The 23,600-nt window shown below is 43.7% G+C and overlaps 3 protein-coding genes across 4 annotated transcripts in view; 2 read left to right on the forward strand and 1 right to left on the reverse strand.

The window, feature by feature from the left end:
* Nucleotides 1-3,787, forward strand: part of NCKAP5 (NCK associated protein 5) — a 351,387-nt gene extending 347,600 nt beyond the window's left edge. For both annotated transcript variants that reach the window (XM_059852591.1, XM_059852590.1), the window contains one exon: nt 2,167-3,787. In XM_059852591.1, coding sequence (XP_059708574.1) covers nt 2,167-2,448 — 282 coding nt within the window. In that variant the 3' untranslated portion in view covers nt 2,449-3,787. The remainder of the gene's footprint in view (nt 1-2,166) is intronic.
* A 1,057-nt stretch (nt 3,788-4,844) lies between these two features.
* LYPD1 (LY6/PLAUR domain containing 1) lies at nt 4,845-22,778 on the forward strand. The gene is made up of 3 exons (XM_059852593.1): nt 4,845-5,022; nt 6,042-6,179; nt 19,534-22,778. The coding sequence occupies exons 1-3, from the start codon at nt 4,971-4,973 to the stop codon at nt 19,767-19,769; spliced, it is 426 nt and encodes a 141-aa protein (XP_059708576.1). The 5' UTR covers nt 4,845-4,970; the 3' UTR covers nt 19,770-22,778.
* The window catches only part of GPR39 (G protein-coupled receptor 39), a 74,361-nt gene continuing 69,888 nt past the window's right edge, over nt 19,128-23,600 (reverse strand). The window contains exon 2 of the mRNA XM_059852592.1: nt 19,128-20,661. Coding sequence (XP_059708575.1) covers nt 20,138-20,661 — 524 coding nt within the window. The 3' untranslated portion in view covers nt 19,128-20,137. The remainder of the gene's footprint in view (nt 20,662-23,600) is intronic.

Consider the following 23,600-nt stretch of genomic DNA (forward strand, 5'->3'; position numbering starts at 1 on the left):
AAAATAAATGAGAAACTAGAGTGTGATTAAAGTAGGATTGTAGCCTAGGTTGTGCTTGAAGGGTGTAAAAACACTACTGATACTGCATATATGCAGAATATACCAATGAATTCAGTCTGGTCTGTCCTGATGTGTAAATCCATCCTTCATAGGATAGCCAAAATCCTCCTCAGATTGTGATGCCTCACCCAGACTGCTCTGTCCTGCAGATTCTCCAGGTGCTCCTCCTGCCCAGGAGTTGAAATTGGCTCCATTTGAATCAATAAGAGTTTTATCACAGGCCTTACTGACTCCAGTATTGAGTCCTGCAGTCCCAAGCCTGTGCTAACTAGTCACTTTCCATTTATCTAAAGAAAAGCTGTGAAGTGGGAAAATTAAAGACAAAAAACCATCATTTAGTCTGCCATATAATAAAGTATTTTAGGCTTAGCACTCTGAAAAGCAAAAAGTGCTAACGTGTTATTGATGCCATGGCTGAGAATATTCTCATCTGGCCTACATAGAAGTGAAACAGCTTTCTCAGTATTGCAATTGAGGGCAAAGGGGAGAGCATTTTAAGGAGATATTGTGAAAAATTTCTATTGTAGGGTCCTAAATTTGTGTTCATTCCCATTACCAAGGGTTATATTCCTCTATCTCAGAAAACATTTTAATTGCAGATATTGAAGACCTTAGTTTTAACTGTCATCTAAAATTAGAATCCAACACAACATTCCCTAAAACCTTTTAGACTCAAGATTAATTAATGCACCAAACAGAAAATGTTCATTTGCTAAGACTTTGGGATCTCCTGTTGCTTTGCTTAAGTTTGTTTGAAGCATTTTCCAAAAATAGGAATCTAATCCATGCATTGTCATCTTATGAAATGTGACAAGATCAAAGCAAAAACAGTCATTGGACTGGCATTTCAATTTTTATCTAAGTAGCCATCAAAACAAGCAATCAAACAATGTAACAATTTGTCTTCCTCTCGCCAGAGATTTCCAAGGAGAAGCAGCACAGTGTGCACAACATTTCACTGACTTGAAGCTTGAATTCTGCAGAAAATTCTAAGGACCCTTTACAACTGCACATGTAATGACCCACAGCATCCACACATCTGCCCAAGCTATATCTTCAGTGTGCTTAAAGTGCCATCTCATTTTCCAGCTAAACAGAAATGTTGATGCCTTGGATTTACAGTAATTTACTGATTCTGTCTTTGCCATCTGATGGCAGTACCAAAAATGAGGAATGGCTTTGCACTCTGATGGCATATCTCAGAATGCTTGAACCTTATCTGCCCAGGAGGTCATTGAATGTTGATTGTAAAATGTTGAATGCTATCCCATCTATCTCTGGTAACACGGTCTGTAAGAGGAGTTAGTTACTCAGATTTTGAAACCCTCTGGATATGAACAGCAGGTCATTTTTATTGAGCTGCTCCCCACACAGTTCCCTAATGATTCCTTGGTCAGATCTCTGATTGAAAATACCAGTAGCTAACAAAGGGATACAATTACTCTGGTACAACCCCACTGTGTGTTTTTAATACAATGTGCTAATACATCGCCCAGTGTTCCCACAGAATGACACCACTTCTGTGAGAAGTCCTGGCCAATATCTGATTGATTCTGGTCTGTGGGGATTGGCCCAGTTCACTGCAATTTCCTGTCTTGTTGCTTTCTTGTCTATTAGAGAGGGTTTGGGTTTGTGGAAATCAATAGGCTTATACATGCAAAATGTGAAGCTATTCCCCAGCAAGTTTCATTTGCATCCCTAATTTATGGAAAATGCTGTTTTCTCCTCTGCACTTTTTTTTACTTTAACTTACTTAAACAAATACCTGTTTAAACATACCCCCAAAAGTATTCATGCAGGAGAAGATCTGAACTGCTGTGAGGATGCTGGAGATGTTTAACTCATGCATAGCCAGGGTCTGCTGCTTAGGACATTAATAGCACTTGAGTGTTACATAAATGGAGTCCTACTTGTCTTAGCAGAATCATTAAAGTTATGATTTATCCTAAAACGGACACTAATGTTCTATTTAATCCTAACAGTTATTTAAGCATCTAACAATCTATTTCCTCTCACCCTGTGAACTTTAGAAAGATGGTAATTAATGGTGTACAATAGGATAACTTTTAAAGGAATGTGCTTCCAACATTTCTCTTATTTTTACAGAAATTGAAGCAAACTGAAGAAACAAAAGAAGATTCCCAGAACAGAGTATCTAGAATTTCCCTGGAGTCTCTCAATAAATTTAACAGCAATAATGTCCTTTTATTAGAAAAAGAGAAGAACTGTCTGAACAAGGCTGAAGGACAGAAGGAAGAAAATGGGAAGAAAGAAGCAGCTTCCTTGACTAGCTCGGGTCGGCAGGATGCGGACAACTTGGAATCCCTGAGTGATTCCCTGTATGACAGCTTCTCCTCTTGTGCCAGCCAAGGCTCCAACGACGTTTAGGGACACATCCCAGGGGGCTGCAGCACGGGATGGAGCTGAAGGTGAGCGTGGAGTGAGGAGGGAGAGGAGACTGTGCTTGGCAACTCCCCCTGGAGCTCGCTGTGCTCACGTCAGGGTGTTCTGACCTCCCACCACACAGCAATAAGGCAGGGCAGCATCACGGTGGTGCAGGGGACTCAACACACCCAACACAAGGAATACACAGAATAAAGTCTTAATTTTGCACTTTTGTGAATATCTGTACAGTTGTAAATACCTTGGGAAAATATATTTGTAGGGATACACGACAGCAATAAATATTAAATTGGTGCTATGCTCCTGTAATGGCAGATTACTAACTTAAATAAATTGGTGTGAATATTAACAAGAAAAGCTAGTAGATTTTTTTATAAAGAGTTATAATTGTCCTAGTCTTAAAACTGTGTGTAGAAACACTGCATTACCATAAACTTGAGCCTGCCAGGTTGTCTTTAATAAACTCTCGTGGACTCCCTTTTAGAAAACATATTTTATTTTTTCTTCTCAGTGCAATTCCATACAGGTATTCTAGGGAAACATGCATTTCAGTTATTGCAACTTCACAACAGGTGTCTTATTTCAAAAGGGCTTTGACTTTTGACACGGCAAGAAAATGAATAGATTAAAAGGCCTGATACTGCTGGCATTGGCTTCATCAATCATGCACGGAACTGTTTGAAAGATCAGGGTCAAAGCAATTCACTGCTGACACAAACAGGAGTCCTGTAGGAATGAGAACCACATAAACCACCCTGTACTTCTGACTGCAACGTGGGTTTTCAACTTCCACCTCCTCTGTACTGCACTCATTTCCCATCAAATTATAAATGTACCATACTGTGTTATCTTTTCTAGTCTCTGTTTGGTCTTAAGTAAATTCTGAACACTAAAATTATTTTTTAAAAAACAAAACAACTCCTGTTTGTGACACACTAAGATGTTGGTGCTAACCAGTACTAGTTCAAACATATCTTGGAGCAGGGGGATTGGGCTGTATTGGGTGTTTTTGTTTTTTTCTACAAAGGTTGTTTATATGTAAGGGAGAGTCTATTTCAAAGGTTCTGTGTATTTTTTCTAGATGTGAAGTATTTATAACTGCTTTTTGTACAGCAATTGTAAACTAGATATATTTGGGGTATTTCTAGACTCTACAGTTTCTTTAGCACATGCTTGTTAATCTTTGAAATATTGTATGATCAGTGTTACTATTTTGTGCAATTTGTTATATTTTAATTCATTTCTGCCGTAAACTTGCATTGTCTTTTTCAACTTTTAAGAAATTTTCATTGAAACATCTTTCGTAAATAAAATTTCTCTTGCCTACCGTTGCCTGCTGAGGGGTTTTGGGAAGGGGATGCTGTGACAGCTTGGGCTGGGGTCAGGGGGTACCCACCGAGCCGCCCCCGCTCCAGGACAGCGCACGGGCTGTGCTCGGAGAATTCTGACACGGGGCTGTTAAACAGCGATTTCAGCTTAATTACCTCTTCCTTGGAGCAGAGCTGTGAAACAATCACTGGAAAATAACGTGCTTATCCGGAGAGGAGGCGACGCACAGAAACGGTACCGGGGGAGACGACCTGGGCGCAGCACCCCGGGCTGCCCCTGCCCTTCCCTCCCCATGGGCGCTGCCCGGCCCCCGACGGCTCATCCCGCCCCACCCCATTCCCATCCCATCCCATCCCATCCCCATCCCATCCCATCCCATCCCCAGCTCCTGCCGCCGCATCCCGCTTCCCCCGCCTCCGGCCCATCCCGCCGTGTGTCCGCGCAGGAGGCAGGGTCTGGCCGCCGCTCCGGCGCGTACGCGGCCCCCGCGCCTTTTCCCCCCCGTTTTGTTACGCTGGAATTCCCTTTCAGGGGGGGTTGGAGGAGGGAATGGCGGGGCCGCGCCTCCCCTCGGTCCCTCCCGGGGCGGTGGGTGCTGCGGGGCGGTCGTGGCGGACGAGCGGCGGGCCCGGCCCGTCGGTCCCCGCGGGCGCGCTCCGGCTGCCACCTGTGGGCTCGGCCGGGCAGGGAGCGGGGCGAGTCGCACACGGCGCGGGCTCTGTGCCCGAGGAGCAGGGCGGGGATGTGATGTGATGTGATGAGATTGAGCAGCCCCGGCGGGCAGAGGGTCGTGGCAGCGCCGTGCGAGACGGAGCTGGCGGTGCGGGGCTCTCTCCCCTCCCTCGCTGAACTTCTCCCGTCCCCGAGGCGCTCCCGGAGAGGTGCGGGGATCCCCGCCCCGCTCCGCCGGCATCACATGGTGCTGGGGGAGGGAGGGGGGAGCCGCCCCCCAGCCCTCGCTTCTCCTACAGTTTCTTCCAGTCTCAGCGCTCAACTCCGGCGAGGCTGGAGCGCGGCGCGGGGCTGGGCAGGGCGGGCTCCGCCGCCTGCTCCCGGGGCGCCGCTCCGCAGCGGAGGCGGCAGGGAAGCGGCACAAGTGCGCGGCGCCTCCGCTGCATCTCAGCTTCTGATGCCCCTTCGCGACTGCACGCCAGCCCGGCGGCCGCGGCTCCGGGAGGATGCGGCTCTTCCTCCTCGCTGCAACTTTCTGGGGATTGTGCCTGGCGCCAGGTAAGGGCTCCGCGCCGCTCGGGCAGCCCGGCGCTGAGAGCCTCCGTCCCCTCGTAGCCCCTCGACGGAGCTGCTGCCTGGCGCTAAAAAGGAACGGAGCGGCCGAGCCCCCGTCCTGCCCACGGCCGCAAAGCCCCCGCCGGCGTCCCCAGCGCGGGGCGAGGCGCAGCCCCGGTGCCTCTCGGTGGATGCCGGGCCGTGGGTCGGTGCCGTGGAGCGTGGCGGGCGCTCCGGCCGCCGCAGCGCTCCCAGCGGAGGGCGGGCACGGGCCGGGGGTCCCCGCCGCGGGACGAGGTGCGGGAGCCGCCGGCGGAGCGCTGCTGGCAAGCCGCGCCTAGCGCCTCGTTTGCATGATAAAGGCGGCTGGCGAGGGATGCTCCGCCGCTTTAATTGTGCATGACAAAATAGTAATTAAATCATTTGTAATTAATTAGTAGCTAAGTAAACCCGTCGGCACAGATAAGAGCCGGAGCGTATCTATGAGCCGCGTTGCTCTCTGCGGGGCGCGGGCGGCTTTCAGCCCGCTGTGCCGGGGGGCGGGCGATGGGCAGCGGCTGCGGGGCTGTGCCGGTGCCGGTGGTGATGCCGGTGTCGGTACCGGTGCCCGTCGCCTCCTGGCGGCGGCGTCTCCAGCGCCGGAGCGGCCGCCCCGCGGAAAGGAGCATCAGCAGAGCCGGCAGCGCTGGCCGCAGCTGAGCGGGCGGCACGCTTCTTTTACTTATTTGTCAAAGGGATACTTCGGCTGAGCTGTTGAGTAGCTACGAGCAGCCAAATGAGAGAGGGGGAAAGATAAGGAAGGTTTCTGGCACGTGTTGGTTGTTTGGTTTTGTTCGATGTTTGTTTTTTGTTTGGTTTGGTTTTTTAATGTTATTGGTATTATTTAAAGGCAGGTTAGATGGGGCACCCGGTTGAGCAGATAGTGTCCCTTCCCGTGGCAGGGGCTTAGAATGAGATGATCTATAAGGTTCTTTCCAAAGGAAAGCATTCTATGATTTTGAACAAATCTCTATCTGTTCCAGGTTTGGGTTTGCAAATACAGTGTTACCAGTGTGAGGAGTTCCAGCTAAATAATGACTGCTCCTCTCCAGAGTTCATCGTGAACTGTACAGTGAATGTTCAAGATATGTGTCAGAAAGAAGTAATGGAAAAAAGTTTTGGTAAGAATTTAATAATTACTCTTCTGTTTATCTGGTTTAGGTAGCATTTGTAGCTTTTGGCTCCACCCATTCATGGTGTTCAGCTTCATATGAATCTCGTGTCCAGTACCTGAAGGGACTGGATTCAATGTCTTATACTTCTGAGTGGCTTTGCAACTCAATGAAGTTAAACACTTTCCTTTAAAACTGGTGTAAAAACTGAAGGATGCAAGCCAAATGTTGATAAAGCTGGTTAAGACACAGCCTTATGGGTCTATGATATAGTTTCCCAGCACTGGGAAATTAATAACAACAAGTTAGTTTAATCTCATTACAGTTAATTACATGGGCTTTTTCCCCAAGAGATAGAAGAGCATTAAATTAGTAATTCCCTGCTTTCTTTTATTTACTCAAGCAATTTATATACTCTGAAGATTCATCTTAAGGGATGGAAAGTGTGGTGATCTTTGCTTTCATCCATTAAAGAAACCATCAAGCAAAAGGGAGAAAGGGTTTTTTAAAAAAAGGGGAGGGGTAATTTAAGGGGGAAGAGAAGAGCACCCATGGATTTGTCATAACAATTTTTAAATTTTTTTCCCCCTTACTGCAATTAATATTTAAGTTAACATATTAGGACAGCAATGTGTCCAAGAGGGAATCAGCTGTGATTCTGCACCTTGCCTCTATTGTCTTTTGAGCTGCTTTATAAATGGCTGGGCTTTGTTCAGCATCGAGGAAGGCATTTGAGATTTAGAGAGAGCTGTCAGGTCTTACACTGCTGTGCTGCTCTGTAGCTTTCTACAGAGCAGGATACAGGAACTCTGCTAGGGACTCTGGGGCTGTGTGAGATGGCAGGAAGGGAGCTGGAGCTCGTGGAGCTGCAGGCAGCTGAGAGGGTGTCAGGCATTGGCATGGACGAGGAGCAGCCACCCAGTGGGAGCCCCAGCCTGGACGTGCCCCCTGTGCCAAGCCTGGGGAGGAAAAGGAAATTTGGGACTTCAGAACCCTGACTGAAGGCGATGCTGCTCTCTGGGACTGCCCATCTCACAGCTCTGGGGTTCTGCTGTTAGAGTAGCCCAAGGCACAGTCTGTCCTTTCCCAGCAAGTCCTCCAGGAGCAGCAGGAATCCTCTGTGTGCAAACGTGTGCAGTCATCCATCCTGAACAGCTGCAATGCTTCTTGGGCTGAGCAAACTCCTCTTCCTCATCAGTCAGCTGGCCCCACCTGTGGTGCTGATTTCAGGTCACTGTGTAATCAGTCCTGGGTAAATAATAATTGTTATTACACATCAAAAATAGCTGAACTGCTGACATGCTTTCGTCCTGGGTAACACCACCCACAGTGACTACTGCTGTGAAATACTTAGAACCTGTCCAGTGTAGGGGAAAAAAGCTGGTTTTAATCTGTTTAAAGGAAGATCAGTCTGTCTTTTTTACTGGAGTATTATTTCAAGTTTACTTGAAAAGGGTGGTGGGGGTGTGAGATAGTTACAGCTTGCAAGGTACATTTAACATCTTGAGTATCTCTAAATGACTGCTTGAAGGCTTTGCTATCTGCACACCACAGCTTCTGTAGTACTTTCATGGGGTTAGACAGGGTGTTGGGGTGATTTGGAGGGCCCTAGCTGTGGTAGTAGACACAGACAAAAAAGTCAGATTTGAACTCTTTTCATTGATGCATAACTTGCCATTACTCCTGTGAAGAAATTGCAATACAGTAAATAAGCAGCTCTTAAACTGCTTGGTGGAGTTTTTTTTTGTGTGATTTTTATGGTTTTTTTCTGAGTAGATCCCTGGATTTTTTCCTTTAGGAAGTTACTAGCATGCTCTGCATAGCAGGTGCCACTGTTTTATTACATTTACTTCTATAAATGCATTGCTTATTAATTTTAAGTTCAAAGATTGTAAATTTCAGCCTGTTAATAAATTAAAATTTTAACCTATTTCAAATTGAATGAAATTTACATTGCAAGCTTAGTTTCTGTTACCCTCAGTCAATTTTAGAGAGGGTTGGTTGTAAAACAGAAATGATTCAGTTCATCATCCTTTATTGGTTTTATTCCTAATTGATATTTAAATGTGTGCAATATAAATGCCTTACTCTCCCAAGTTTTATTTAATAATTCATTTTACTTCTACCAGTGTATTTCATAACCTGATTCTTTTGGTTGTTGCTTATTACTAAAAGCTGAAATGTTTCAAGTATCGATTTTAATTTATAATAGACTTGAGTTTGAGCTTTTAACCCAGAAAATGAAAGATGCAAATTTGCATTCATTTGACAGCACAATCTCCTAATTAGAGTTCTTTCCTCATGACTAAATACAGTCAAAGGAGTGCAATTTTTGTAGGTTAACCCGTTTTTGTCATTAATAAAAGCAGCTGTGTCAGTGAGCAAAGTGCAGCAAGTTATCTCCAGCTTTATTTCAAAGTCAAGTGCAGTGTTCTGAGCTAAAGCTCATGTTGGGGGTGGGTGACCATCCCCCTGGGGGAGCCACCCTTCCCCTGCAGGAGGCACCAGTTTGGGAGTTCTGCTGTCAGGGGCTGCTGGCTTGGTTCTGTGCTGTGCATAATTCTACTTGCCTGCAGTGCAGCCCCAGCCTGTGGCCAGGGACTCTTCCATGAATGTTTGCTGTGTTCAGGATAAAGATGGATAAAGTTCTAATTCAACACTGAGATGCTGCCAGGGCAGCTCTGTGGCTCAGCTTCATTTCTGTGTTAAACTCCCTGTCCTAGAGGCACCCTGGTGGGAAATGACAGCGCTGGGCTGCTCTTCCCATTTACCTTGTACAAAGTTCCTCATGCCTGTTCACACTTAACTCCTCCTCAGTTTCTCCAAATTCAGTGCTGCAGGCGTCACTGGGTTCTCTCAGAACATTGTCTCAGCTTCTGGAGAAGCAGCTTCAGGTGAGAAATAACAGCAGCTCAGGCATGTTCCTAAGCCAGAGCTCAAAAAGTGGCTGTTCCTGGGGCAGCCTCTGATGTGAGCAGTTAAGAAAGCAGGTGTTAGTAACTTCTGTTTTGAATTAGGTCATCAGGCATCTGATCTCAGCTGTTTGTTGTGTCAGGTAGACATTTGCTCCTTTGGACAGCTTAAAACTGAGCAGCAAATAGCAAAATATTTTTCTCTCTTAAAGCTGAGTTGTATTTAAAAATTTTGCCAGAAGAAGTTTAATGATTGTTAGAATTCTGTTCCAGTGGGAGATACAGGATAAGACAGTAATTTCCCTGTGATAAAGAATCTTACTAATTAATTTGTAATTAAATCTCAAAAAAAAAACCAAAAAAAAAACAAAAGAAAAAGCCTTCTTTTAGAGGGAGGAGTGATGAGAATGGAAAGTGCCACTCGAGACTGTACCACAAAATTTTTTATCCCACAGAAATTAATGTAAAGGATAAGTTTCTAGTGCATTCTTCAACTGGATAAGCAGGTGTTGGAAAACTGTGTAAACTGAATGTTTGACAAAGGATCAAAGTTCTTACCATCATTCTACTTGCAGATACCTTGTGGAAATACCTGTGGTGGATTCCCTGCTCCCACTTGCCTCTCTCTTTCCAGTCTATGGACTTTAATTAGACATGTCAGTGCTCCTTTATTTTTAGAATATATGTAGCAGCAAAAAAACCCCACAGTATATTGGGATCAAGTGAGACATCTTGGTGATCTATAGATGAGGATATGGTGTGTAGATGCTTTTATATATATTATATATCATAGAAAACATACTGGTAATGATAGTCCTGCCTTTTACTGAGGGCAAGAGTTATCTGAGCAGAAAGGTTGATCTAAAACCTACTTAAGGCCAGATGAAGCTTTCAGTGTGAGTACATCAGTGAGGGATAAAGCAGGAGGATGAGACAGCCAGCCCAGAGAGCTAGCCAGGCTCAATTTCTTGGAACTCTCTGCAAGTAAACCTGCCCACGTGCATGTTTTGAACAATACACCTTCTGTTCTAATCTGGTTGTGAACATACTTTTACCAACTTTAGCAGGGAAAAAAAAAAATGATTCACTGTAGCAATGCCAAAACTATAAAATATCAAGGATTTTTCCTTTTGCAAGCAAATTGGGAAGCAATCAGATTATTGTAATAATCTGCAATAAGAAATTTTGCTTATTTGTTTGGTTTACTATGGTCCTTTTGATGTATTTAATTGGTATATAACTCTGCAGTGTAGTTAAAGAAATCGCTGTGATTGTGTGCTTAAAAGTAGTGCATGGAAACACCAAGAGCAAGATCAGCACCTCAGTGTTGAATTAGAACTTTATCTATTTCTTTGAGCTCTTTCCAGTACTGGTTTCCCATCATTTGTTTTATCAGTGGCTGTGTGGTATGATGAGTTGGGCTGTGGTGAATTCTTGACCTGTGATTATTACTTGGTTTTGCCATGATTGAGTTGTTCATGTGTGCAGGGACTACAGAACCACATACTTTTTTCTGTGTTCATGTCTAGAATCCATTAGTACTAATAATTGCATATCAAGGGGAAATTATCAAGGATTTATATCCAGGGGAAATTATGCTCTGGTGTACTTTTATTGACAAAGTGATTAAAACAGCAAACAAAGTTTAACGTTGCCAGAATTACTGAAGGCATTAAAGCTTTATAGGAAGTTGTTGCATCCCCAGCATCCATTTAGAAACAGTAAGAAACATCCACTAAATTGGTGATAGATTTTTATTTAGTTTTTAATTTTCCTCTACACTTTTTTTGGTCAAAGGATATCAACATAACAGAATTTGTTGGTGTTTGGGGGGGCTTTTTTTTTTTTTTAATCGAAGCAAAGCACGATATAATAAATCTTCATTGAGAATTTAAAAGATAAATAAAAATTTTGCATGGGACAGTTGGTACCTCTAACATCACATATTGTGCTACCAGGTGCCCAGTGAAATGAAGACATGTCAATATTGGAAACAAAGTTCTCTTTTGATATTAAATGAAACTTGCAGTGGACATTGTTAATTTGCACTGTATGCTGAACACTTGGATCTGTGGATACATTTCCATTCAGAAACACTTTTTCTCAAATGTCAAAGCCATTTCCTCACTTGTAAATGTTTTCCAATCTTTGGGTTTCTCAGAAAACTTCCAGCCACTTATGGAATGCACTGCCTTGAGTGTGTCAGCTAAGGAGAAATTATGGGAGTGTTCAGCAGTTGCTGTTCTGACTGCCTTGCAATAAAGAAAAGCAGCAGTGGAGTTAACAGTTCAAGCAGTTTATGACTTGAAAGTCATGACAAAGATCCAAGTGCAGGAGTGATGAAGGCTGCATTATTTTAAGGAAGATGGGGTATCTGGTCCAGCGAGTTCCATCTTCCACGGGACGTGGACAATAGCTTTTTATGTTACTTTATTTCTCAGGCTCCTATGAAAGATACACAAATGAATTTTGTGATGATCCAGTGCCCACAGCCTGGTGTCTCTTAAACCTCCCCTGAGAGTTTCCTATTGCATTTCACACACAAATGAGTTTGTGTTTCCAAACCCTTTTGAAGCCTGACCCTGTCACTCCTCTTAGCTCCCAGTGACCTTATCAGAACATTGGCAAGAAGTTTTAATTAATCCAAACAGTTTTCATTTCCCTTTTTCCTTTGTAGTCTGGATGTTTTTTTTTTGGGGAAACTTGACAAAACTGGATTTTCCCAATTTACCAGTAAGTCTTTGAAACTGGAAAAAGCCATATAAAACCCAGGAAAATCTTACTGTTAAGTTGAACAGGCTGTAAAACCCTGACTGTGAAAATACCTGAAGATTTAGGAGTGGAATGAATTTCCAAAGTTCTGGCATGCAGGTGCCAGCATCTGAGCCATCCCACTGAAATTGGTAAGGACATTAATTAGGGATGCAGCAAGACTATTCACATGTAAAATTCTTTATGTGACTTTTTGCAAGGATGTAGCACTTTAACATTTGTAAAGGCAAAAGGGCTGTGGCTTCCCTTTACCTCAGAATGTAAGGGCTGTCAAGAAAAATCCTCATACAGAATTCTGAAAATTGAGTCCAAGTTCACCTCTGTCTCTACAAGATGAAGTATATTTAGGTCTTGATGGCAAAGGACATTTAGATCTTGATTCCTTTGTATCAGGTAGGAGGAGAGGATGGAAGGCTGTGAGCCAGCTTTGCTGGGCAGATTGTGTGCTGTAGTGCTTGACTGTACATCCATGTTGGTGAGCAGAGAAATGAATGAGAACAGTAGGAAACCAAAGATTTATTAGATATGCAGGTGAAAGCTGAGCTTTGATCTCTCATTTGTAGCCTCCTGTGGCTTTAAAAAATATTTGATAACACCACCATTAGCAGTTGTACTTCAGTTTCCCAGCTTATGCATTTTTAAGCATTTTAATGCCATGCTTCAGCTTTGCAGGCAGTGACAAAGATTTTTTTTTTTGTGATTTTTTTTTTGTTGTTGTTGTTAACAACACCATTTTGAGTCACATTTCAAGCACCAGAATTAGAAGGCACAACTTACAAAAATATATCAGGGTAATCTAAACCCTTGTCCTCTGTCAGTCAACAATTGTCCAGTTTTCTCCTGAGCTGACTTAATTTCTGCAAGGTGTCATGTCAGGGTCAGAAGGAGAGTGATGAGGTTAGACTTTCATTGTCAAAAGCTTCCTGTTAGTTTCTGAAAAAATGTGCAACAGGTTAAAAGTGCCTAATGTATGGAGGGTTTGTGATAATATTAGGTTTTCATGGAAAATCATGATGACAGTATGCCAAGTGAACCAGGTGGTTTATTTTCATTTAGCAGGGGGGCAGAGGGGTCTGGGTTTGTTTTATTTTTAATAGAATTGTATACTCCCTAAGAACCTAGAGGCATGAATATGCTTTTATCTTGTCTATAGAATGCATCAAAGGGAGGACCAGGATGAAATAGCTGCAGTCCTAAAACACAAGATTAAAAATCAGGAAGTGTGTGCATAGCTTTGCAATAGATCTCAAGTCACATCCTTTTAGTGCCTTGGGGGTTTTTTGGTCTGGAAAACACCGACCATGGTAGCTCACAGTATTTCAGTAGCTGTTTACAAGGTAATTAGAAAATTTTGTGATAAAATTTCTAGCAAGGTGCAAATTATTTAAACTACTTTTCTCGTCAACTTTCTCTCTGGAGCTCACAAGGATAAGAAGAGTTATTGTGAGTGAAACTTAGAGGAGTTGGATATTATCATATTTTACACTTGCTCAAGTTGTTTGGGGTTTTTGGGAAGGTTTTTTGTAACAATGAATTTATAGCCATAGTTGAAGAAGCTTAATTCATACTTTAGACCAACAAAAACATGATCTGAGTAAAACTGCAATTGTTTGGGGAAGCACGACATCAAAAGAATGATTGATTGCTCTTCAATATTCAGTCACCTTCTACAATATTTAGGCCTTGATTAGATAAATATTTATAATCACTTTCTCTAGAAAACAGCAAATCACAATAGGACTCCTGGAGTCTGTCACTGTTTGATGTATGTGAACAGGTCCTAGCTGAGGAACTGATAATTATCATAGCAAAACCACTAAAGCCATAAAGAGATGGGCATAAAACCTGATACAGAAATTAAAAAACATAATTTGCAAACCTATTTTTGTGTAGTCTGAACCCAATTTTTGTAGCATCACTGATACAGTAAAATGCAGAAATAATCAAATTTATATTTTGTGTTCCATAGAAGGTGATGTTCACCTGTTTGCATGTCATTCTTGCAGTATAAATTCTCATTTTATTTTTTGGCAGACATCAGAAAAGAGCTTTTGTAAGTCCTACTGGGTGCTGAATTTTGCTTGAGTGCAGGGTGAGCTAGTGAAAGTTCAGGGACAAAAATACAGAATGGAATATATGAATGAAATCAGAAAGCAAGCACGGCTAGGCAGAGCACTCATCAAGTCTATGCACAAAGAGAGGGAAAATTTGCAGATTCACCAAGAGTGGAAAATTGGAAGTTTTGGTGAAATAAGACAGTTGGAACTATGCAGGATATTCAAAGGAAGGAGTATTGGTACATAAGCACAGTCATTAACTTTTCTCTGGGAGCAACAACATTGAGAGAGCACCCAAACAGATCCTGGGCAATTCATGCCAATGCCAGAGCTAGGACAGGACTGGGGAGCTTCTCCTGAGTTCTGTGTGCTGCACTGTGAATTATCCACTGCTGGCCAATTTCCCAGCTTCTGCTTACAAGAGATGGGCAAGATTTAAACACTCAGTCTAAAAGAGTTGAGTGGAGGTTCTGTCAAAACTCCAAGTGTATGCCTCAGACTTGCCTTGATTACCTGCTGGCTTGCTCAGCTACTCACTTTAAGATACAAAACTTTTCTACTGCTCTTTTTTCACTTCCAGCACCTGGTGCAGCCTTGAGAAGGCTCAAGGATGCCTCAGTGCTGGGCCCCAGTTGGACACAGACTCCTTTCTAAGCTCCAGAAGATTTATGAGGCAGTTTTGCTCAGAGCATGTGCAGGGGATTTTGCTGAAGCACTGTTTGTGGGATGAGCTGCACAAGGCTGACTTTCACACCTGTGCCTGTGAAATTGGTTATGTGCATATAAAATAGAAAATATACAAATAAAATGGTGCATAAAAAGCTTTCTTTTAAAAAGTGGAGTGTCAGTGACAGCCCACAAGGTCAGAGAACATCTGGCTTGGAAAGCTCAGTGTTGGGCAAGGTGACACTGTCCACTTGACTGAGGCAAGCTCAGAGAGCAGGGGTTTGTGGCCATCAGGTCCTGGGGTGAAGGGCAGGGCCGTGATTTCCTGCTGAGCTGTGCCTTTGCAGAAAGCAGTTTCAGAGTAGCTGGGTCATCATAGGAGTGGGAAGGTGACTTTTTTTGGAAATCAGTTCACTGATCTCAGAGGTGATACCCTGGTTGCCTGTTTTGGCTCTGTGCATTTTGCTGAAGGGCACTCCTGAGAGCACAGGTGCAAACTGAAGTTGCACACTGACTGGGCTGTGCTTGGCTCCTAAAAGTTGGAGAGTCATGCTTACACAGCATGTTTTTTGTCTGCACCTCCTCGAACAGAAGAATCAGAGATGTCTAATAAGGTTCTTTTCAATCAGCAAGAGAAAAACCTTGGATCTTCTGGTGCCTTCTGCACAATCTCAGTGTAAGAAGTAGGTGTGATGTCACCTTTTTTGGTTGTCCTAGTAACAAGTTAAGCTGTTATTCAAGAGAAATGCACTGGGCTGTGCCGACAGGGTAGAGGAAAGAGCACTCACTTTTGGGTTGGAATAAATTATTGCTCCAATTGTTTGTTACAGTCAAGACAGAATGCACTTGTGTGTGGACAAAACAGTGCCAGGGTGCAGATGCACAGGACTAGACTGGATCCTGCTGAGAAAATAAATATTGCAAGCAGGAACTATAGAAAAGCCTAAAGATTTACACCCATCCCTTCATTGCAAGGAATAAGGCAGAAATGATAGTTTGGGCCTTGACACTGTCTAAATGTGTGATGATTTGTGGGGCAGAGAGGGGTGTAACCATGGGCAAGTTGCTTAGTCTAGAAATAGATTTTCAATGCCAAATTTAAGCCCAGATCTGCTAAAAAAAAAAAAAAAACCTAAAAACAAACATGGCTGTTGTAGATATTGTGACAGGAGAGGGTGTGGGATATAATCTCGTTATCACACAGATGTTCTAGCTCTGTGCAATCCCCTCTTTTCTTGAAATTTCTTGACCTGCATCCCACAAACCTTGAAGCCAAAAAAATGGAAAATCTGTTGGTCAGTAATAGCTCCTTTACAGTAAAAGATCCTTATAGTACCTAAAGTGTTGTTGGGGGTCTGCTGAATCCCTGGAAAAGGACAAATTACAAATTACATACCTAAAATAATTGGGCAATAAATGTACTAATTGAGAAGCTGTAAATATGCTAATTGATCACTGGTTTCAGTTGTTGAGGGTGGGTAGCTGGGAATGACCCCATCCCAGTAAAAGCAGTGTAAAAAGTGAGGTCTCCTTGCTTAGCCAGTGACTCAGAACAATCTGAGGCAGAAGAAAAGCTTCCAGAAAGGTTTGCAATTATTTTTCTGGGTGATATGTTAATGAATGCATCAGGCTGATTGCTCAGGCAAGAATACCCAGTAATTAGCAGTTATGTCTGTGGTATGAGTCTTGTGAGGCAGATAACCACTTTGAAGATCTGTCTGCAGTTCAGCCTGCTGGTGGCAAATGATTCAGGGAGATCTTGGGGATCGTTTGGAACTGGCTCAGCAATGCTGCAAGGGAGGAGTTTGAGGAGAGATCTCAGGGTGTAGCTCAGAGAGGAGGCTGCTGTCCTGGCTGAACTCAGGGGGTGAGCTGAAGTTACTGGGGCCCATTAACCTGTTTGCTGGAGTGAGGAGATGGTGTCCTTGCCATCAGATCATCAAAGTCACTTGTACTCGTGTACTTCCTACCAGAATTATGATAGGAGGAAGGTTTAGGGGTAAGTGAAGTCACAGGACAAGTGTTTTAGAAATGTCACACCTGCAGTGCTAACATTCCCTCTTTTTCCACCAACTTCTGTGCCTGTTTGCATTGTCTTCCTGTCAAGATACTGCAGAACCAGAGAGAGAGAGCACAGCCTTTCTGCGCTGAGCAAGCTTGCTTCATACCTGATGCTTTGTAAAAAGCACTTAGTGTGATAGCAGCTGGTTTGTGAGATCAAGAGACTCTATCAGTACTCAAAGGAAAAAATCTTGGATGTGAAGGGCATGTTAGCAAAGGAGCTGGTAAAAAAACTGATGGAAATGCTGAGTTTTTTAAATAAAAAAAAATCTTTCTAAAATTTCAATTGTTAGAAGAGGGAATGGGAATAAACAATCATTTGGGTGTGAAATTTCCTATTGTAAGGCATTTACTGAAAAGTCAAAAAGGGGATTTTGCTACTAGTCAGATTATTCTCCCTATTTAGGTGTGAACATGGTCCATCTGTTCATGAGACTTTGAGTGGTAAAATTTCAGTCTGTGCTGAAATACTGTGTTTTGACTTTAAAAGGAGTCCAGGATTGTTCTGTGGGATTGATCCAGGAGAACAGATCTGTTGTAAACACGTGGAGTTAAGCTGCAGGACTTTGATTTTTTTTTGCAGGAGGGTTTCCTAGAGTTGTCTGGTGAAAACCATGCCTCAGAGGGCATCATCTAATTGTTCACAGCAGTGAACAGTTCCAGTCTCCTAATCTATAGGAGAAGTGCAAAGTGTGATATTTCCAGACTATAAATTATCCAAACTAATAAATCACTAGTTCAAGTTGTGAACAGAGCTTTGCAGGAAACCTGTGAAAAGGAAACAGCGGGAAGAGAGCGATCTATAAAATGATGAGAGTAGGAAATCTGCCAGGGTCAAAAGCTTTTTAGAGGCTTGGTCTTTGAGGGGAAAGGCAAATTCACTGCTGAGGAATGGCTGAGTTTGGTGGGTGTTTGGTGATCAAGGAAATAATCTGTGATGGGGAGATGCAAGATCAGGTCATTGTGCTTGGTTTCATTGAATACAGGAGTACTTTCTCAAGAGGGAAGGGGAAGGAAAAACTGAATTTAGCCATGGGAAGGGTCATGTCTGCCTCTGCTCTGGGAAGACTGCAGGAGGAACATGGCCAAGGCACCAGGTCTTTTTGGGGAACATCAACTGAGATTTTGGTATTGCAAAGCCCATCAGTGGCAGCACCACTGAGGCTCCTTGACAGCAGTGGTTTGTCAGCAGAGACAGAACTCCCTGCTTTTTGCAAACCGTAGTAATAAAGATTGCATTGCTTGATTTGTGTGCCTTTGCTGTTACAGGGAGAACAGCCCACAGCTCCTCTTCCCTCTTGAGAAAAGGCTCTACCTGCTGTGTTGATTGATTGAAGCTCACTGGAGACAGAGGAAGATTTAACACTCACTTGAGGGCTTCTCTTCATAAGTTCAACGAGATAGACAGCCTAAAAACACATTTCAGAGTTGAGATTTGCAGAGGGAGAACACAAAACAAGGAAACCCCTGCATTGTTGGGATGGCAGCAGTCTTGTGACAGTATAAAAGAATTGCTTTAATTAAAAGTCTCTGAAGACAGGAAATCCTTCTTTCTGAGCATAGCCCAAAGAAAGGGTGTTCTGCTGCTGCTCTCAGCACTTGGGGTGCAGTGGCTGATGCCAAATTACAGAGGTTTCTCCTGGACCATGGAGGTGCTGTAGTGCTTATTAAGTCTCTGGGGACTGAGCAGGTATCTGCAGGCACTGTACATCCAGCACCAGGGTAATACTCCCTCCTCACTCCCTCCAAAAAAACTCTCAGTCACTGTGCATTTAAAGACATTTTGGGACCATGCCACAGGATGCAAAGGCACCATTCTCCAAGGGAATCCTGTTCCCTTGCTTTTCAGGAGGAAAAAACTAAAGACTTTTTCAAAATCCCAGATTCAAAAAGAATAGTGATTTGATCATCCTTAGGAATATCCCTACTACTTTTTGTAACTACAAGCAGGCAAGCATCCATTACCTATTTCTATTATGTGTATGTTTTTCTAAGACAAAATTTCTACTGTATCACTTGCAGGAAAATTTTGGAGTAGTGAGGTGGAGAACTGCCATAACCATTTTCCACTGTGACAGAGGAAAATACAACTGTGTATTTTACAGCCTTTATAAACCATGTTAAAATAGCTGCTAAAATATAGGCATCAGAATGTACTTTTTAAGTTAAAAACAATCTGAGAAATTATAAATTAGCTTATTAATTAAAATTACCTTAAATTACATTCAAAAAGGGAAGACTTTCAACTCAAGAAAGACGCTTCTATAGAAATGGAAATTTTTGTTATTGAGGGTATTAAACTTCAAAGATAAGCAAGAACTGAGATTACCTGGAAAAGAACTTCTAATTCTTCTTCAAAAAAAAAATTTAAAAGGGGAGGGAGGAGGATGAAAGTTTTGCTGATAATCATCCTCCTTTTACTCCTAGTTACCTGTCTGTGTGTGGCAAAGGAACAAGAAAAGGAAAAAAAAATTCTCAAAAGACAAATGAAGAGCATAGAAAGCTGTAATTACTTAGACACCTTAACTCAGACATGTTCAGCAATAGAAACAAAACTAATTTTCTCACTAATTGCATTTCGGTTATAGCTATTCAAACAGTTTATTCTGAAAGATGAAGAATTCCAGCTATAAAATGCATCATTTGATATACATTATGCAAATTAAGTCTGTCATACTTTTGGTTCCAACCAGGATCAAAGTACAGAGAAATCCCAGGTGGAGCGACCGTGGTGCTCCGGCAGCGCAGGGCTCTTGGTCCTGTCACTGCTGAGGTGCCTGCCCTGAGCACCAGCAGTGCTTTGGGGATGTGAGCTGGCTTTGCAGCTGCTTTTGAGCAGGAATCCTGCTGTAAGGTGTTCCCCTCAAACGGAGTAACCCTTGTTGTGTGTCACAGGGATCATGTACCGCAAGTCCTGCGCCTCCTCGGCCGCGTGCCTGATCGCCTCCGCCGGCTACCAGTCCTTCTGCTCTCCTGGCAAGGTCAACTCCGTCTGCATCAGCTGCTGCAACACTCCCCTCTGCAATGGACCCCGGCCCAAGAAGAGGGGCAATTCTGCTGTGGTGCCCAGGGCACACGTGATAACCACTCTCCTGCTCCTTAAATTGGCTCTGTTGTTTTTGTACTGCTAAACTTCAAGCAAGTTGGTTTGTTTGGTTTTTGTTTTTTCCCTGACACAATTTGTTCTGCATCCTTCTTTCTTCAAAGACGCTGCAATTATTTTCTGTTTGTTTCCAAATCCCTGTCAAGAGCAAGGGAAGTTCAGTGGTTGTGTGGAGAAGAGGGGCTGATATTTTTGTCAGCTAATGAGTTAATGTAGCAGATTGAATTTCCAGTGTGCACTTAAAAATCGCAGCAGGATACAGAACCCCCGTTCCTTTTGCATAACTGGAAACACATCCACCCGTGTTATTCCTTTTGCGATGTTGTCACTTTCCTGGGTCATTTCAATTTCCATGTTTTTATGCTCATTGCTAAGCATTAACTTTGCCTTATGAAGTCACACTTGATGTTCACAAAGGCCGTTCTGTGCGCCCTGACCGGGCTCTGAGCCGCTCTCGAAGGGCGCCACTTCCAGGCTGGGATCTGGGGGTGCAGGACCCGTCTCCTGTGGGCTGCAGCCGGGCGTGGGCTCCTTCTGGAAGGTGCTCAGGAAAACTTTGGCGTTGCCCTTGGTGGAGGAGCTGCGCCTGGAGGAGATGAGGAGCAGCGGGCGCAGGGAGCGGCTGCTGCGCGCCCCGGAGCTCTGGGTGGCCCTGAGGAACCGCTCCCTGTTGGCGTGCTGCAGGCGGAGGCGGCAGCGCAGCACCTGCAGGAACACGCTGCGGAACTGCTGCGAGGAGACGTTGTACAGCAGCGGGTTCACCACCGAGCTGAGGTAGAAGAAGATGTCGGCGATGGGAAGGAGGGTGATGTAGGCTCTGAAGTAGGGGACGGTCCAGTCCTGCTTCGGTTTGGCAGCTGCCATGATCCTCCTGACCTGGTTTGGCATCCAGCAAACCGCCAGAGTGGCAATGATCAGTCCTGCGGGCAGAGAGAGCAAGAAAGAGGTCTGCATACGAGGGGGAAGACACATTAAACACCATCAGTCCTGCACTTACTTGTTAGGAAATGGTACCAATTTTTCAGTGTTTTGCTTGACAGCTTTTTCTGCCAGTAGCATTTTTTGTTTGTTGTTTTTAATAACTGTTACAAGGTCATTGCGGCACATGCTCAGACAAAACTCTGCAGTGCTTGGATGGTGTTTCTTTGTACCTGTTGTCATTTATTGGTTTTCAAAGTGTTCTTTCTCTGATCATCTTGTGTCTTTGGAAAGAGTATGGTTTTAGTTTGGTTTCTGCTCTTACATTTCTTCTGTCTTTCCCTTTACTTTGAAAAACAAACACAATAAATAGAACCTATAGCCATATTAGATCAGGCAATACCCAGAAGAGATCAGATTCTTGTTTGTACTTTACAAAAAAAGAAAATGTATGCATAATAATATATTTCGTGTTATTTTTGGTAGATATCCTCTTACAGAAGCTATTTTTAAGTAAAAGGTGTATGGATCTTTTTATGGTAATTAAGATATGTTGGGCTTTCTTAAAAATCAAATTCCAGTGGAATTAAATGATGAATGTAAATGAGAAAAACCCAAGCCTAGTCATGAAAGTGTAAGCAGTTTCAGATTGTAAATTACGCTTTAAAATGTGGTATCTGACCATTTTGTATTTATATGTAAATATAAATACATGTTGCTGCATCACTAATGGCATTAAAAAGGGGTGGCTGAAGTGTTGGATGTCTGAGAATTCTGCCTGCGTGGATCGAGTTCCACAGGGCGCAGCAGCCCTGCAGGAACGTGTCAGTGGCTGGAGCTGGCTGTGCCCAGGCAGGACATGCAGCAGGAGCAAGGAACCTGGCACCTCATGGCATCCTCTGCTGCTCCTGTGTGCCAGCACTGCAAATCCTGCCACCTTGTGTGACATCCCAGGTACACAAAGTCACTCCTGCTGCTGCTCCCCCCCGGCACCCAGCAGTGCTGGCTCACAGGGCAGCCTCCAGTCTGCTGTCCCCACTCTGTGCAGGAGCTGTGCCTTACACCAGCTTTGGAGGGAGCAGAAGCTGCAGCCTGGCTGCTTTCCTGCAGCAGGGAGTGTCCTGGTAGGGCTGTTCTCACCCTGTGTGTCACCTTGTTAACCTCATCCAATGCCTGACCTCTGCTCCCAACAGCAGCACAGAAGCTGTTCAATTCCTACTTCTCTAGGCTGAGTCAGATTTCCCCCACTGGACAGGTCACTGTAGCAGTGCCATTCGGAAATAGGAGGGTTTTGAATTCAGGAAAAGGATACTTCACTAGCAGGAAGATGTGAATGTAGCAGGGAAGGGAGGCAGGAAATAGAAGAAAGATTTTTCTAACTTTGAAACTGCCAGAGCTTCCTCAGGCTCTGGCCAAGTTCTCGCCACCTGTATCCCCAAGCAAAGAAAAGATATGAAATGCCTTTTAAAAAAAGAATTTTTTTTTCCATAAAAGGGATAATTAATTTATTATCTCCCTTAATAAGCTACCAAATAAAAGCTGTCCTTTGGATCCCTTGCTTCTATAATCCCTTGCTTACTGTCACAATAACTTTGTTGGGATGGGGAAGTAGCAGATCTCTAACAGTACCAGCTTAAGAGCCCTGGAGGGCTGTTGTTGGCAGGCCAGCAGTAAATCCATCACCAAGACCTTTGCCATTTTCAGTTCCTTGCTTACCAGAAGTCTCCTCAGCCACTGTTTCTTTGCTCTCAGTCCCACAGTCTGCCCCTGATTTCCCCCTGCCTCCTTGCCTCACTGTTCAGGACCTGCTGTGCCTCTGTGATCTGAATTTTGCATTAATCCTACAAATGTTTGTGGCCTTCACTGCTCTTTTCCTGCTGTCAGCTTAACAACTATAGGCTGTCAGTCCTGGCATGGGCTAAAAGAAAATAAGGCCCTTTCAGCAGTGACTTGTGATGAATCTTATAAAAAGGCAGTGGAAGGATTCTGTTGCTTCACTGGGGTTTTTTCTCTGGTGCAACTTAAACACAAAGTTCACAAGCCCAAATCTGTGGAATTCTCATCAAATTTTACCAGAAGATCTCTTTCAAGTGAGAAGAAAATAAACTGTATTGTACAATTTTTTTTTTTTTTTTGTTCTTGCTTAGAAACAGGACACTTCATCATGCTGATTAATAGTTTCCTAAATTATGAGTGCTGCTGTGAAAAGCTATGTGCAAACAATGCATGCATTCATTTTTAAAGCCCAACTACATTGCTCTGAGATGTCTGATTTTTTTTTTTGCTTCTATCTGAATTCCTTGGTGTTGACCTTTCTTTTTAATTCAAACTGCCAAGTGCTTAAGATACCCCCTTATATTCTTCAGACACTTTTGTTCTGGAGAAGTGAGTATCTGGTAGTGTGTACAGCAAGTGAAAAATGAGCTGCTTGTACCCTTGTGCAGCACAGGCTGGTTTGTCTCTCGGGGGGCGGGAGGGGACGTCTGCAAAACTGCTGTTTCCCAGGGATGACTAATTGTTCATTTTCACACTTGGAGAAGATGCCTGTTGACTCAAAGGAGATGCACCATGCAAATAAACATGCTGACAGACTCACAATATTTTCCCCAACTTTCACACTTGGCATGGCAGTGTGGAGTGAAGGGAAGCTCAGCAGAAGAGCTCCTCGGGAAGCCTCTGAGCTCAGCACTGCTGCTGTCAGGCTGAGCCTGGACTTGGGCTCCAGGAGTTTGTGTTGTGCTGCTCTGCCAGAGGGGCTTAAACAGCCTTAACCAGCTTGAATGGAAACCACACTGAATCTTACACCAGCACTGATGTATTTTTCCTGTGAGCTTGCTGCCTGATGGGAATAATTCTTCACATTTCAGCTCATGTCCAGCTTTGCCTTCCACTCCTGATTAAAGGGAGAAAGATCAGTAGCTCTGCTTTTTCCACCCCGTTT

Source organism: Haemorhous mexicanus, chromosome 8 (assembly GCF_027477595.1).
Source record: "Haemorhous mexicanus isolate bHaeMex1 chromosome 8, bHaeMex1.pri, whole genome shotgun sequence".
NCBI lineage: Eukaryota > Metazoa > Chordata > Aves > Passeriformes > Fringillidae > Haemorhous > Haemorhous mexicanus.